The 16754-nt window shown below is 39.4% G+C and overlaps 1 protein-coding gene across 12 annotated transcripts in view; it reads right to left on the bottom strand.

Annotated features, from left to right (window-relative positions):
- Window positions 1–1890: 1890 nt before the first annotated feature.
- TCF4 (transcription factor 4) overlaps window positions 1891–16754 on the bottom strand; it is a 611629-nt gene continuing 596765 nt past the window's right edge. For 8 of the 12 annotated variants that reach the window (XM_063959822.1, XM_063959782.1, XM_063959837.1 and 5 more), the window contains 4 exons: window positions 16383–16545; window positions 12240–12469; window positions 11157–11297; window positions 1891–6327 (listed from right to left, as the gene is read on the bottom strand). In XM_063959822.1, coding sequence (XP_063815892.1) covers window positions 11161–11297; window positions 12240–12469; window positions 16383–16545 — 530 coding nt within the window. In that variant the 3' untranslated portion in view covers window positions 1891–6327; window positions 11157–11160. The remainder of the gene's footprint in view (window positions 6328–11156; window positions 11298–12239; window positions 12470–16382; window positions 16546–16754) is intronic. The other 4 variants (XM_063959791.1, XM_063959815.1, XM_063959853.1 and 1 more) reach the window with 1 other exon arrangement.

The following is a 16754-nucleotide window of genomic DNA, read 5'->3' as shown; positions in this document are numbered from 1 at the left end:
AAATGCTTTTGTTGATTTAAAAATAAATGCCCCTCTCAGTAAGAGAACAGCTGGGAAGGCTATTTCCAAACAAGAGTTTCACTCGGAAAATCCATCAAAAAGTTCTTAAAAAGCAACAATCAAGTGAAGGAAATAAGAACATATTAAAAAGATTTCCCCCCCAGAGGACTGTCCAATAGACTGTGAGGAAATTGAGATGGTATGACAATTACAAATTGTCTAATACAGACCATCATTGAAAAGCATCTTGGTAAGCAGGCCATAGGGTGGCATAAGACAACAGACTTCCATGGGAGAGAAAACGTCTGTGTTCCAACAATAGCTGAGGCTCTTCTAAAACCTGAATTTTATAGGAGAATGGTGAAAACAAGCGACTCTCCCCTACAGCTAGAGGTGAAAAAGTTTATGTTCGGACGAGACAAAGAGTGGTGGATTTTAACTAGGGTTACAGCCCTCCCCAAATAAAATCCACCACACCCGTAACAACCCGACAGTGGCTTCCCATTGAAAAGGCTAATCACAGCGGATATGCAGTCTCAGGGACAGGTGTTTTATTCTCCTGGGACCACAATTAGTATACAGAGCACTTAAACCACTCCCGTGCTTTAACGGCAGCCCCATCTGGCCTCTAGGGGCTGCAGCCAATACAGATAAATATATTCTGTAACCCATTATTCTGCTTTTGTTTGTACTTAAGAAAATACTTTTTATTTAATATTAGGGTAGTGCTAAATAAATCTATTTTTCATGATGTAAGAAAATATGTGAAAAATGTCAAAGGGAGAGAATACATTTTATGAATACTTTTGGTTTCTATTTATTTATAGAACTGCCAATTTTTTTGTTATTATGGCTGTGAGCATAGGTACAGCTATAATATAACTTTATTTTAATTAGTTGTGGTGGCAAAATAGGTCATAATCCTGATATTTGGTGTGCAGACTTAGCCACTTCTAGACCACGCAGAGACCTGTCAATAAAATCAGTCATCCTCCAACCTGATGCAATGCACGCTGGATAACAGAATCATCTGAATGATTGGTATTAGGTATTATTGGGCCACATTAGTGGCCAGTTACTGGTGATCTTCATCTCCCCGACTTTGCAAAGCTTTAAATGGGCATTGAAAACCCACCTATTTATCAAAGCATACCCCTCCGATGCATAACCTAGTCCTTAGGCTGCTCCTCCATCCCCCTGCCTCATGCCTTGAACATCTCTGCTTTGCTTACATACTGCCATAAGGCTTCCTCCCGCTTGCTTGCACCTCATGTCATCTGTCTGTTACCCCTCCCCACTAGATTGTTCGCTCTTCAGAGCAGGGCCCTCTGTCCTCTTGTTATCTAAGCCCTCTTCTTGACACATTTCACTCGCAGCTCTCTCCTACTCAGCGACCATCTTTACCCACTTTTTCTCCTACTGTTAAAGTCTCATCTCTATCTATGGCCGCCAGCCCCAAGTAGTACAATGATTACTCCCTCGCTACTTACATCTAAGCTGTATTATGTTTTGCGAATTGTGGTGCTCTTTGTTACCTGTACTCTATTTTTGTTATTTATTTATTTACTGTAATGCTAAGTTTTGTCTCCCTGTATGGTCCTTTGTACGGCGCTGCAAAACACTTGTGGCGCCCTATAAATAAAATGTAATAATAATAATAATAATAATAATAATAATCAATTCTTTTTGCTCGGATATCTACAATTTTACAACAATATTTTGTTTCCTCAATACTCACTTGAATTGATTTTTATTTTACAGTATGGTATATCGTTAACCGCCTAAACTTCTTGCAAAACTGGACTACCCTTCCCAAAATTTAATGTGAATAAAGATTATGAAAACTGTATAAAATGAAAATATGAACACCATAATAAAACAAGCAAACGGTTTATAAAAATGGCACATTTATTGCTACATAACGGTTATGTACATGGCTGCACTGAATAACTACTGTTGAGAGACAGGTAATGGCCTAGACTACGCTGTGCATTTTTTTCCCCAAAGAAACTCCAGCACCCAACCTGTTCGGACACTTCTACAAATCAGAACCACATCAAAAACATGAAAAAAAAATTCGAGGCACTCAGCCACACATTGAGAACAAGGTGTAACTTTTTTTTTCTTTTTTCTTTTCTTCTTTTGCCTGTATTTTCCTTCTTTTTTTTAAGCATATTTTTCAAAATGTTATTTGTCATGTATTTGTTCAGTCGGAAAAAAAAAGCCTCCTCCACGACCTTGGGGGGGGGGGGGGGGAGATCTTAAAGGTTATAAAAGAAAAATTTGATACACCTACACTTTTCATCTTAGCAACCCAAGGTAAAGGTCAATGCATAAACAGTAAACAAAAATAACAATTTGATTTGATGATCTACAGGGTCAGAGTCAATTTCAGAGTCAGAAAATTCCAATAATTTTTTTTATCCTGGATTAATCGTGGGGGGGGAAAAAGGATCCAGTGGAAATGAGCCAATTATACTTTTTTATCATTATTAATCTTATTATTTTGTTTTTATGCATCAGGGAATACTACAGTCTATTTGTATAGCAAAAAGAGCACTAGACAAAAGAATCTTTATAATAAAAGCCAGGCACTGATACGTGGTGAATTTCTGCTTTTTTTTTTTTTTTTTTTTTTTTTTAAACCTTATCTTCACTTAATTGCATTACAAGTAACAATGAAAAAAGGCCACAGTTCATATATTTTCACCATTACATATGTCAATAATACTTGAAATTAATATGGAAAACCCAGCACTGCACACAGATGCATCAATTTAAAGTCCTTCAAAGGAAAAGATAGAGTTTGAATTAAAAAAGTGAAGGCAGAAAGGTTCCGGTACCCCCATAGGACAGAATCTGTTATTCCGCCTTGATACAATTTGTTCCAGTTTTTAATTTGTTGTTGTTTGTGCTTCTTTGTTCTGATGCTTTGCAGATTTCTGTCTGGGTGGTACTAGTCAGCTCTTATATTTAATATTCTACTTGCATGGTACTCCGAAATTAAATGTTTTGCACCTTACATCCATCATGTAACCCCGTTTGCAGAAAAAAATAATGAAATCGGAAGACTGAACCAGAAAAATTTGCATTGCTGGTTGGATTAACAGTTGTACTAATGGTATGATTCCTTGCATCTATGCTACAGACATTTGCTAAGAATTCCCTTCAATGGACACAACATATGTGTTTGGTGAAACTGTGATGGAACTCAATGTGGAGGTGGATTGTTGTAGTACAATTGTGGCCTATACTGATAGGAGGCAAGAACTTGTGGCTGCAACAACCTTTTACAATTACAGCTTATCCATTTACTAGGAAGTAGTAGCATCTCAGAGACCCTACTACCTAGTAAATCAATGGCCTGCATTATTTTCGTGCCTCGGTGAAGTCTCTGGTTCCCAGCAAATGCAAAAGTTTTATATATTGGCATAACTCACAACGTAGGCAACAAGTACAATTTAAAGGAGTTTTTGAGGTTATAATCTCTTTGCATGTCTGTTAACCAAAGAGCTGCAAGTCTACAACCAAAGCTCAACAAAACTTTATTATATTACAAATATACACTGCACGGTGTCATAATCTAAAGCCAGGGATAAAATGCCTGAACTCCTCCAATCACGATGCAGAATTCACATAAGAGTATTAAGGTATAGCAACACATTTTTTTTTTTATTACACCATGTGGTAGGTAACTGAAGCCTGTCTTGTTCTGAGTTCACACATACAATTGCAATGACTATTCAAGTGTTGATCACTAAACATAACGTACAATAATGCAATATTTCAAGGTTAAAAAAACCATTAACATCCGCTTTTTAAGCACCACTTTGTTTTTAAATAGGTTTAAAATTGGTACGTAGAATTGTTTATGTATACATCTGCTATTAATTTTTTATTAGCAGTCCTAGGCAATTGAAATGTATCATTAAAAATAAAATATATAAAATAATGTTCCAGCTCAACTTAAGAAAAAAAAAGTGTACAGAAAAGTTGCAATATTTTACAGTAGATTTTTAAATTTAATTTGACCTATGTTGATTTCTGTATAAATTGTTGGACAAGGATTAGCCTGCAAAAAGATGCAAAACTGAAAATAGTTTTATAATGCACTGTACATCATCTTTAAGCTCAATGAAAAAAAAGGGAAACAGCTCATATTGGGGTTCTACTATAGATACAAAAAGCAACAACATAATTCATAATTTGTGACCAACCCTAAATCCACCTCCACATCTACAAAAAAAAAAATGTACAATGACACAATCTGTTTTTTTTTTTTGTTTCCACATTTAACATATTTACAGTGGTTCATCATACATATGGAGCATATGAAAATTAATACAGGGCAACTGTCTGTTTTGTTCATTTATGATTTTGGAAACAAACACAAAATTTTCGCAACTTTAAGATTCGATTTAAAATTGTTGTTTTCTCAACCACATAGATTAAAAAAAAAAAATCCAATACAACATATTAAAACACATAATAACAAGTCTACATGTAAAAATATAAATTTTACATACACTATTTCAAAATAATGATACGTTTGTCATTTTGTTGCATAAAATTTACAAATGCAATTGTCTTTTCTGAATGTATATAGCTGGAGAACAGATGGACATTTAGACCTTTTATGGCGTTCACAGGGGCTAAATGACGATAATCCTACTTAAACGAGGGATAAAGTTTAATACATGCCAAGTTTGTGTGGCTGGAAAAATAAAGGCTGACATTTGTGACAATAGAGTCTAACAAAGGCCTTATGATGAGGTCAGTATAGAAGTTCTACCAATACCAGTCATCAAAGGCTATGCAGTGGTAGCTGGGTCAGTGTTTGCCAGTTTTTGTCGGGCAGAAAAGTGACACCAAGCTGCCAAAAATAAATCACATTCGTACTGGCCCAAGAAAACCTTAGTTGCCACACTCAAGAAAGTGCTATATACTCCCACACGTCCATCTTCCCAAGGTCGGTCAGGACATTCCTTTATAATTGATTGGCCATTGCCATTTTACATTATGGCAGCAAGTGGTTATCAGCCACAGGCAATTCTCATTATAGACGTTTATCGAATAGTCCGACCACATTGTCAGAAAAACTTGCATACTGCTTTAGCTACATATGTAGTTAACACTTGTAATTGGTTAGCTATATCACAGCCACTTAAGATTTTATTTTATTTTTTTAGAATTTTTTTACTTTTCCTTAATGATGATATAAACATTGGAAGGCACAGTGGTAACAATTTTGTAGCATTCTAACCTTGTACCTATGAAAAAATCCCAGAATAGACTCAAATGTGCAGCTTTACATAATGGCAAAACTCAGGATGCCAAGTCTGTGTTGCCTGCAATATATGTACATGGTGCGTCTTAAGACCTGCATTTCCATAGACTGGAATAACAACTCTGTAAATGACTGAGAAGCAAGAATAGTCTCAGCGTATTATCCTGCATTACCTCCCCACAGAGTTCACATGACAAGTCGCAAGATCAAAACGAGAAGGAAAAAAAAATATATAGAAAATTAGGACAAAGAGGACACACACAAAAAAAAAACCTATTTACAGTAAAGTCTCTTTTTAAGAAAAAACAAAACAAAAAGGAATTCATTATTTGTACAGGAGCAAAAACAGTTTTTAAAACAAATGAACCAAAGTCTACCATATGCACTACATTTTCATATATATTTATATATATATATATTTATATATTTGTCATAGGTCTATTAGTTCCATCTGTTCCTCCTACCCTTAGGAATGGCTAAAATCATCACTACATTTTTATTCGGACATTTGCTGGTTTTGTAAATAACTGGGCAGCAAAGCACCCCCCGTTTTTTTTTTCTCCAGAAAATATAAACACTAGTGGAATTCGACACCAACAAAAAAATGTCTTTTTTTTTTGTTGTCCTCCAGAAGTACACTTTTTCATTATTGCAAGTATACAATTTTAAATTAAATATTTTTTTTTCAGACTTACAAATTAATTATATATTTGTGTTTGTTTTTTTCCAAAAGAAGTTTAGGCACAAATGCACTGTTCCACAGCGTGGAGTAGATTGCCATTCACTATCTGGGCTGCGTAACCACAGCCTGCGATACACTACTCGGAACATTCAGTATCATACGTTGAGAGTCCTCCGAGAAGTGCGGTTCTTGCGTCAGGAATGCGGATACCTCTTGCGTCTGTAATGCATATATCTACTCAGACTTGTCTTATTTTACAAAAAAGGGTCAAGGGAGAAATGTTTACGTGGGTTTAAGATAATACAGCTGTTAAGGAAGTGGCTTCTTGCCTAAAAGAGGAAATTCAAAAAACATGGACCTGAAACGAGAGCACACAGAAAAATCAAGTGTTAGCAAATATAAATTTCTTTTTCAAACAATAAATAGTATGAACTGAATACACAGAACATATGTTTGAATGTTAATTCTAGTTACATTTCCAAAATCAAGGACATCAATGAAAAAACATCACAAAATATTAAATCCTATTAACTGTTTTCCTTCAAATGATTGCTTTCTATAAATAATAAAAAAAAATAATAATAGTAGCAACTTCATTTTGTTTCCACTTTTAAATAAATCAATATCACAAACTTTTGACTGGTACGGATTATATATATATATATATATATATATATATATATGTATATATATACACATACATACATTTATATATATATATATATATATATATATATACACATACACACACACACACACACACATATATACATACATACACACACACACACACACACAGTACTGTGCAAAAGTTTATTCACGTGTGGAGAAAATGCCGCAAAGAAGACTTTCAAAAATACAGTATAAGTGTTAATAGTTTATTTTTCTCAATTAACGAAATGCAAAGTGAATGAACAAAAGAGAAATCTAAATCAAATCAAGATTTCATTATCTGAATCAAATCACCCTGTGCCTTCAAAATAACATCTATTCTTCTAGGTTCACTTGCACACAATTTTTGAAAGAACTCTGTAGGGTGGGTGTTCCAAACATCTTGGAGAACTAACCACAGATCTTCTGTGGATGTAGGCTTGCTCAAATCCTTCTGCTTCTTCACGTAATCCCAGACAGACTCGATGATGTTGAGAGCAGGGCTCTGTGGGGGCATATCATAATTTACAGGACTCCTTGTTCTTCTTTACACTGAAGATAGTTCTTAATGACACTGGCTGTACATTTGGGGTCGTTGTCCTGCTGCATAATACATTTGGAGCCAATCAGATTCCTCCCTGATAGTACTGCATGATGGCTAAGTACCTGCCTGTATTTCTCAGCATTGAAGCACAAAGAAACGGGCAATGTTGAGGACTGTAGACACAGTGGTCGGCCAAGGAAACTTAGTGCATCAGATAAAAGACACATCATGCTTACTTCCCTTTGACATTAGAAGATATCCAGCAGTGCCACCAGCTCAGAACTGGCATAAACCAAGGATCTCCGTATTATCTGATTATTATGTAGTATTATTTCTCACTCAGTGTGCATTAGGGAACACAAATTGTTTTTTCTTACCCAGAATTACCTCTCCCTTTTAGCACCTGAGTGACATCACAATCAGACTGAGCAGCTTACCAATATATGTGCATTGTATTTAGAGAGGCATGGATGGGTCAGCATTAGGAGGGATTGCTGACACTAGAGTGCCATTGGAGAAGCTAGGGTTGTCTCCAGGTAAGCTGGCTCTCAGATGTTGTAGGAGCCGTTATCATGTGGTCTTACACTGGGCATTCAGACCCAGACATATGTGTAATTTTTTATGGGGTGTACGTGGGGTGCGGTGGCCCCTATGTCGGTATGGCTGGGCGGCATCAGGTCGGCACACCCTAACACTTTATTAACACTTATGATTTTCCCTATCACTTTGTATATATTTTTGTATCATTTTAATCACACTTCACTTACATAGCACTTATGTGCTTCTTATTAACCCTTACTGATTTTCACCTGTGTGCTGACCTGGGGTAGCCGACAGGGACGTGCAGTGAGCTAAATAGCTCAGGAGGCACTGGCAAGCACCAGAGCAGGATTTACATGCAATATATGAGCCAAAACGTACATTTGGGCATTATACTCAGGTGCAGCAGTATAAACTCCTGGAAATTAGTCAAAACTCTGGCACAAACGTTAGTATAACAGGAAAGGCTCTGCCTCACCTGCCTCAACCCACCGCACGTCACTGGTAGCCGACCTGTGCGACGTGATGGGGTCCTGCACCCCGGACCCATACCTAGTATTAGGGACCCCCAGTGACGGAGATGCCTTGCCGATCGGCCTGGGGGCTTAACCCTATATCTGCAGATATACGCAACTAAGATCTCCGTATTATCCGATTATTATGTAGTATTACTTTTCACTCAGTGTGCATTAGGGAACACAAATTGTTTTTTCTTACCCAGAATTACCCCTCCCTTTTAGCACCTGAGTGACATCACAATCTGATTGAGCAGCTTACCAATATATGTGCAGAAACCAGTGGGACCCAGGTACACCCATCTACAGTTCGAAGAAGTCTTGCCAGAAGTGGTGTTCATGGAATTGTGGCCAAAAATCCATACCTTCAATGTGCTAATGACTCAATTTTGCAGGACAACATAGAAACTGGGGTGCAGGAAAATTGCAGCCGGTGCTCTGGATTGAGGTGTCAAAATTTTAAATATTTGTCTGTAACAGAAGGCAGTTTGTTTGCTGAAGGGCTGGAGAGCTGTATAATAATGAGTGTCTGCAGGCAATAGTGAAGCATGGTGGAGGTTCCTTGAAGGTTTGGGGCTGCATTTCAACAAATGGAGTTGGGGATTTGGTCAGGAATAATGATGTCCTCAATGCTGAGAATTACAGGCAGGTACTTATCCATCATGCAGTTTCAACAAGGAGGCGTCTGATTGGCACCAAATTTATTCTTCAGCAGGACAGCAACCCCAAACATACAACCAATGTCATTAAGAACTATCTTCAGTGTAAAGAAGAACAAAGAGTCCTGGAAATGATGATATGGCCCCTACAGAGCCCTGATCTCAACATCATCGAGTCTGTCTGGGATTACTTTAAGAGACTGAAGGATCTTAGCAAACCTACATCCACAGAACATCTGTGGTTAATTATCCAGGATGTTTGGAACACTCTCCCCCGCCAAGTTCCTTCAAAAACTGTGTGCAAGTGTACCTATAATTGCTGCTGTTTTGAAGGCAATACTCTTGCACAGTACTATATATATGTGTGTGTGTATCTGGCACTCACTGTAAACAAGAATTACTTGCCCCGTTGTCCTCCGCATGGACACTCTATCCAGATAGGCAGAGTAACATACACTGGAAGTCGGAACACTAAGTTGTAATCGGACAATGAACATCACTCTCTGTCAGTATGTCAACGTTTCAATGGCTTACCAGAAGTTTACATATTGACAGAGAGTGCCTTCTTCGATTACACCTGAGTTTATGATTTCTGTTTTTTTCCATTTGTGACAATAAAATTAAATGACTTTGCTTCAATATTCATGCTAGCTCTGTAATATGAAAAAAGTCACATAGGGCCCGATTCAGAGTTCCACAAAATGCAGGAAAGCAGCTGTGCAATTCTGACCAGCTAATATGCTAATACAGCAGGAGGCGATTGGTGTAAACAGACGCCTCTTGTCTGCTTCCGTGATCCACTGTTGCATCGCAAGGCACGCCAACGGATCATTCTGCGGGACCATCGGTCCTGAGATTTCTATCTCAGATCTGCAGCAGCCGAGGTTAGTAGAGCTGCATCGCCAGGCTCAGATACTGACTTCGGCACTCCCACAAAAAATAGGACTGTCACCGCCCCTTTCCCACCTAAAGTGCTCTGAGCCAGTCAATCAGGTTGGGGCTTAGAGGGCTCTGTGTGCGAGGACACAGGACCCATATTGCCCATGCGCAGAACGGGTTCTGCGCATGCACAGTGTCCCCACCATCGGACTTTTACGCTAACCATCGGGTTAGAGTACAAGTCTGAATCTGGCCTATATTACATACATTTTTATTTGTTATCAAGGGTACTATTTGTTTGTATCAAGGGAACTATAATGGAAGCTACTGAGGAGGAAAGGGATTTAGGAGTCACTATTTCAAGTGACTTGAAGGCAGGAAAGCAATGCAACAAAGCAATGAGAAAGGCAAGTCAGATGCTTGGTTGCATAGGGAGAGGAATCAGTAGCAGGAAAAAAGAAGTGATAATGCCACTGTGTATAGGTCATTGGTGCGGCCCCATCTGGAATACTGTGTCCAGTTCTGGAGACCATATCTCCCGAAGGATATAAATACATTAGAGAGTGTACAAAGAAGGGCAACTAAAATGGTGCATGGCCTACATCACAAAACTTACCCGGAAAGGCTAAAAGATCTCAATATGTATAGTTTGGAGGAGAGAAGGGAAAGGGGGACATGATAGAAACTTTCAAATATACCAAGGGTCTTAACAAAGTTCAGGAGGGAAACATTCTTCAAAGGAAGAAAAGTATTAGAACTCGAGGACATACACTGAGACTGGAGGGGGGGAGGTTCAGGGGAAATTTAAGGAAAAATTGCTTCACAGAAAGGGTAGTGGATAAGTGGAATAGCCTCCCATCAGAGGTGGTAGAGGCTAAGACTGTAGAGCATTTTAAACATGCTTGGGATAGGCATATGAATATCCTTACAAAGAATTAAGGTTCAAAAAGGGTTGAGATTGCCTAAAGGATAAAAAAAGGGGCAGACTAGATGGGCCAAGTGGTTTTTATCTACAGTCAAATTCTATGTTTCTATGTTATCTGTTCCCTTGTTTTATCATTGCTTGCCAGAGAACCGATCAATGTGAATGTTTGATTGTAGTATATTGGGGAATGTTGTGAAAATAATACCACCAAAGTGTAAGCAGCCTCTGCCTCTTCCCTATCTGTTCAGAATGCCAATGGTGTTACGGACACAAAAGAAAAGAGCCTGAGGATGTGATTACTTATTAGAGTACATTAACAGCTATGAAATCCTGAACAAGAGAAAGTTCATCCACGGTGAAAAACATCTTAGTCAAACAATAAATGTCATCAATATACCTGCACTAGCGCTTACTTTTAATAAATAACTTTGCAGAAGGTCTCTGTTTTGGTTTAAAAACCATTGTAAAACTTGCCTTTTTACATCTGTCCCAAGTGATTTGATGCATCCCCCATTCCACCGTGGGGACCTGATAGGGATAGAGGTGAAGGGTCCGAGGAGACTTTCTCTTCTTCCCTTCTCTTCAGACATGCTGCTTTCGGATTTAAGTTTCTTTCTGCAAGCAACCAGGTAATCAAAGTTACATAAACAACAAGAACCAACCAAGAATCCAGCTAATATAGTCTGGAATTACATTTGGCTCTACACAGTGGCAGGTTCTAGTTTGGGTTGCACCCTCTCTTACTTGTACATTTAGCCAATTCAATGGTTATTCTAGTGCTGCAGTCTTTTCTATAAGTGGTCCACTGGCTTTAACGGAGGCGTGGAACATACACTATGATAAAAGTTACACAGTCCCATCTTGCTATATACCAGGTCATGGTCTACTAGATCAGAAAGGACAGTTGTCTGGTAAGTCTATCAAAATGTGCACAGCACTGTCTATAAATGAATGGAACAAAAAGTATGAGCCTCATGCAATCCTTCAAAATTGTTGCGCATATCTTGGAGTTGCCATCTAGATCAGTCACCTGCAATGGCTTAAATGCCATGGCTGTGTACTCTTGAGTGTAACCATAGGAGGATGCCTCCTGTTTGCCATTTGGCGCATAACATCTTTTTCTTGGAGAACCTGACAGTGTGCCATTCTTTTGGCACCTCAAGTGTCAATGATACGGGAAAGCAAGTGGCAGTGTGCCATAGCTCTGACAACTCAAGTGTCAGGTGCCATTGTTCTAGGACCATGAATGTCAGTGTGCCATTTTTCTGGGGACCACGTGTCAGTGTGCCATTGTTCTGAGTCCCGAAAATAATTAATCTGACAAGAATATACAGTACCGCATGTCTAATATAATGCATGTCTAAAAATGGACCCCAAAAACATATTCTATCAAAGCGCAACAGAATTTGCTGCGCTATATAAGAGACTGTTAATGAATAAATAAACCAAATATCCTGGAACTCCATCTGAGGCCTCAACCCCAGGATTCTCACCACTGTAAAAAATAGTGTAAAAGTCTGTATTATTTATGAGTACGGGAAGAGTGCAGAAACCCACCCCGAACTTGTTGCTCTAAGCTGAGGATCACGGCTACAGCTTGATGTAGTATAAGGAGCTTGGTCTGTGGCTTATCGCTCTTAAGGTGAAGTTGAACCATCCGCCCCAATTCTTTGAAAGCCTCATTGATATCGCGTACTCTGAGACGCTCACGGGCGTTGTTTGCCATTCTTCTTTCTTTCTCCCTCTCCGCCTTCTGCTCTGGTGTCAGATCTTCGTCGTCGTTATTGCTGAGAGATAATGAACATTTTTCAATAAAGACTCCGTGCAAGAAAGAAAAAATACATCACGCACAATTCTGGGAAAATGAACAGGTTAAAGCGTTGATGATTACAAACTCATAGGAAGATATTCTGATGGAAGTTACATGATGTCATCAAGTTCACCAAATAAATCAGAAAAAGAAAATATATATTTTGCTTAACATCATATTAGAGAACAGCATGGTCCATTAACAATGGCTGAATCTAGGAGAATAAACCTGGTAACACTATTACATTGATCAAATCATTAACAGCACTTCACCCTCATTCTCTACATTCATACCCTTGTAAAGAACATCCTCTGACAATCAATATCACTTCCAACGTTCCTTACTGACCATGTGCTAGACATCTCTTACTCTCTGTGTTCTAAACATTCCTTACTCTCCATGTTCTAAACATACCTTACTCTCCGGTATCTACACATCCCCTACTCTCCTTGTTCTAAACATTCCTTACTCTCCGTGCTCTATACATCCCCTACTCTCCATGCTCTATAATATCCCCTACTCTCTGTGACCTAAACAAACATTTCTTACTCTCTAAGGGGGTCATTCCGAGTTGATCGCTCGCTAGCTGTTCTTAGCAACCGTGCAAACGCTAAGCCGCCGCCCTCTGGGAGTGTATTTTAGCTTAGCAGAAGTGCGAACGAAAGGATCGCAGAGAGACTACAAAAAAATATTGTGCAGTTTCAGAGTAGCTCCAGACCTACTACTAGCTTGCGATCACTTCAGACCGTTTAGTTCCGGATTTGACGTCACAAACACGCCCTGCGTTCGGCCAGCCACGCCTGCGTTTTTTCGATCACTCCCTGAAAATGGTCAGTCGATACCCAGAAACGCCCCCTTTCTGTCAATCACTCTGCGGCCAGCACTGCGACTGAAAAGCGTCGCTAGAACTTGTGTGAAACTACGTCGGCAGTTGTGAAAGTACGTTGCGCGTGCGCATTGCGCCGCATGCGCAGAAGTGACTTTTTTTGCATCATCGCTGCGCAGCGAACATTTTCAGGTAGCGATCAACTCGAAATGACCCCCTATGCTCTATAAAATCCCTTACTCTCTGTTCTCCCTCCTGCCCTTGGGTGTTTTTAATTAGCCTTGTATTTGCAAACTACATATTGGAATAGGCATTATGAATGGTAAAGTCCTGGATAAATTTATATACTATGCCAGTATTAGGAATGGATTTGGGGTTACAGGGTCCCCTGGGTTGGTGTGGCCAGGCTGCTTCAATTAATCATTATTGTAATACTTCAAACATTTTTTGGCACCCAAAGTGCTTTTTACTAATGTAACACTTTTAACACCCTAATTATTACTTCTCACCTATGTAACACTTTAGTACATATCTGCTACTTTTTATTAATGTAACACTTTAACTGCTACTTTTCACTAGCGTGATGCCATGGGTCTGTTGGGTTGTGCTGGCCTGAGGGGGTCCCATGCTCTTGACTTGAACCTTAGGGATGTTAGGGACCCACCTGAGGAGGTCACCTGGCCGTGGTAGGTGGGCCCATATTTTTAGCCCAAAATTATGCTAAGAACCTTTATTTTACTCAATGTTAAATTGCAGAGTTTATTATAATTGTTCTGATTGCCAATGATCTTAGTGTTTAGAGCGTGCGCCTGTATTTTCTCTTCTTTCTGTGTTCTAAACATTCCCTAATCTCCACGACCTGATCATCTCCCAACCCTCTGTGCCCTTTTCTTCCCCTGCACCATATGCACTGATAATCTCTTGTTCCATGTGTCCTGGACAACCCCCCCCCCCCTTCATTGTGCCCTGAACATCCCCCCTTCTATTAACCCCAGACAGCCCTTCCATCTACTTTCCCCAGACATCCCTCCCCTCTACTTTCCCCAGACATCCCCCATCTTCTGGCCAAGATACCTCCCCTCTACTGTATGTGCCCCAGTTATCCCCCTTCTAAGTGCCCAAGACATACCCCCTCAATGTACCCCATACATCCCCCATTTATACGTGCCCTAGGCGACCACAGACTCACCTGCTCTACGTGCCCCAAACTGGCCAGCGTTACATACTTTGCAGCCTGTTCTACGAATACAAATCTTAGTATACTCTGCAAGGCCACAAGCTGACTACCACTGCTCTATATCAAGTTATTATAACGAGTGTGATTTTATGTTTTTTTAAATCCTATTATACTTAACTATTTTAACTGCAAATCGAAACTAAATCGCAGCTAAATCACTTTCTAATTACTGCCATATAGCTTTTACTAAACGATGTGAAAGCATACGTGCATCTTTTTCTCATGCTGAAAACATGTCACATAAAAAATTACAACTGAATTAGTACAGGATCAATGATGCGCAGCCCAAGTCACTGCAGAGAGCATTATATATACAGCATTGGTGTCACACTTACAGAATTAGAACCTACTATGAACTGAAAACTCAGATGTTGTAAAAGTGTACTTGGCACCTGTACTTTAAAAGATATTTTCCACCTTCAGATAACTGTATCCCAATGGTACATGTCTGTCCACCTGTAAATGCTTTTGTCTGTGCCTTTCAGCCATGCCTTTGTGTCATTTGGAGAGCTGCTTATTTCTTGTAAATACAACAAAATACTGCTCTAAGGCTAAATAAAAGGCTATCCAGAGGACATGGCAGATCTTACAGCGGTTTACCATTAAGCAGTAACTTAAATCAACTACTGGTAGAAAGACACAAAGGTAAGCAAAAATAAAAAAATACAACAAAGTTACCTAATGATGGATAATAACTTTTACTGTATATTGACAATACAATCAATAAATGTAGAAATAAAACAACTGAGCGCAGGGCACCTTAAGTACACTTTTCAACAATACCAACCCTGATTATGGAGAGGGACCACCCAAGGGCCAATGAAATGCAATGTATTCTATATTTATTATCAAGAAAGGATGCACACCGTACTCACTGCAAAGTTGTACTGCACAAATACTGTGTGAAGGGACAGTATTACTCAGATAAGAAGCTATTTGCTTCCCTAGTGATAGTAGTTTAGTTGCTACCGGCTACGGAAGTAAACACCTAAGAGCCATTGAAGGTCTTTGATACACTAGCAATAGTGCCAGGGATGGTGTAACAGCTGTACCCACCTGTCCCCCTAAATCCGGCTACATCGTTGGCTGTTTTTTCTCACAGTCGCACAGTGAAAGTCATAGTCTCGCAGTCCCTAAGGCGGCCATTGTGCCAAAGGACAGCACTGTAATAGTGCCAAGTAGCTCCATGCAAAATTATCTTCGTCAGTGTGCTTACTCGTTGCCACATCGGTGATAGTTTTCACGGGGATATATCCAGTGGACGGCAGAAGGAACAGTGTCCTGATTCTGCTACCTGGCTCTCCAATATGGAAAAACGTAGCTGGACTCATCTGTCTGGCATACACCATGCAGTAATAACCCAAAGTGCATTAATATTCTGGGCAACGGTTTATCAATCAAAAGACAAGGTTCCTTCCAAATCTCCACACTGTCGCAATAAAATCCAGGGGCATTGCCCTGAAGACCACTAACTCAGGGAGGACTGGCAGTGGTCGTGCCTTTGTCATGCTGCATTGATCTGAGGGTCAGTAGAGCTGGAGCCTTTCTTCTAGCCTGTTTATAACTGTGATATTGGAGTGGAGTTGGATGGGCACAGCATGAAAAGCCTAATTCTGCTTATCAATATTAGGTCTATCGTATGATAACAGTATTTGCGAGTACATCTCTGTAATGATGGCGTGAAGGTACATTTAGGCCCCTGGTTTCCTCCAGGCACTTGTTTTATAAGCCATGGGGAAAACAAAACGTGGTGTCTCCACAATCCTGTTCACTTCATCAAAATCCAGTGAAGGAATTAAATGAAGCGACACTATTATGTACGGTTACCTAGATCTTGACCTCGCTATTGATTTGATATCCTTCTTGTCGTCATCTAATTTCTTGTCGTCAGATGATTTCGAGTCTTGAAGATTTTCATCTCCTTCGTCGTCGGACTTAATCTCGGAGCTGCCGGGAGACATGTTCTGTCCTTGCAGACCAGTCGGGATACCTATGGGGGAACACCGAAATATTAATTGCATTTATAGTAGCTGTAGACAGAGGTGTCGGGAGTCATTTATAGGGCACTAAGCAGAGCTACCATTGGGCCCCAGCTTGAACGTCGGTGTTGGAATTGGAATGGGCCAAATTTATTTTTAAAAAAAATAATAAAAATGTAAAATTGAAATTAAAAATTATACCGTACCAAAATTGTGTGTG

This window comes from Pseudophryne corroboree, chromosome 1 (assembly GCF_028390025.1).
Source record: "Pseudophryne corroboree isolate aPseCor3 chromosome 1, aPseCor3.hap2, whole genome shotgun sequence".
In the NCBI taxonomy this organism is placed as follows: Eukaryota; Metazoa; Chordata; class Amphibia; order Anura; family Myobatrachidae; genus Pseudophryne; species Pseudophryne corroboree.
Note: the sequence above shows the minus strand (reverse complement) of the source record. Positions and strands in the feature narration are given on the sequence as shown.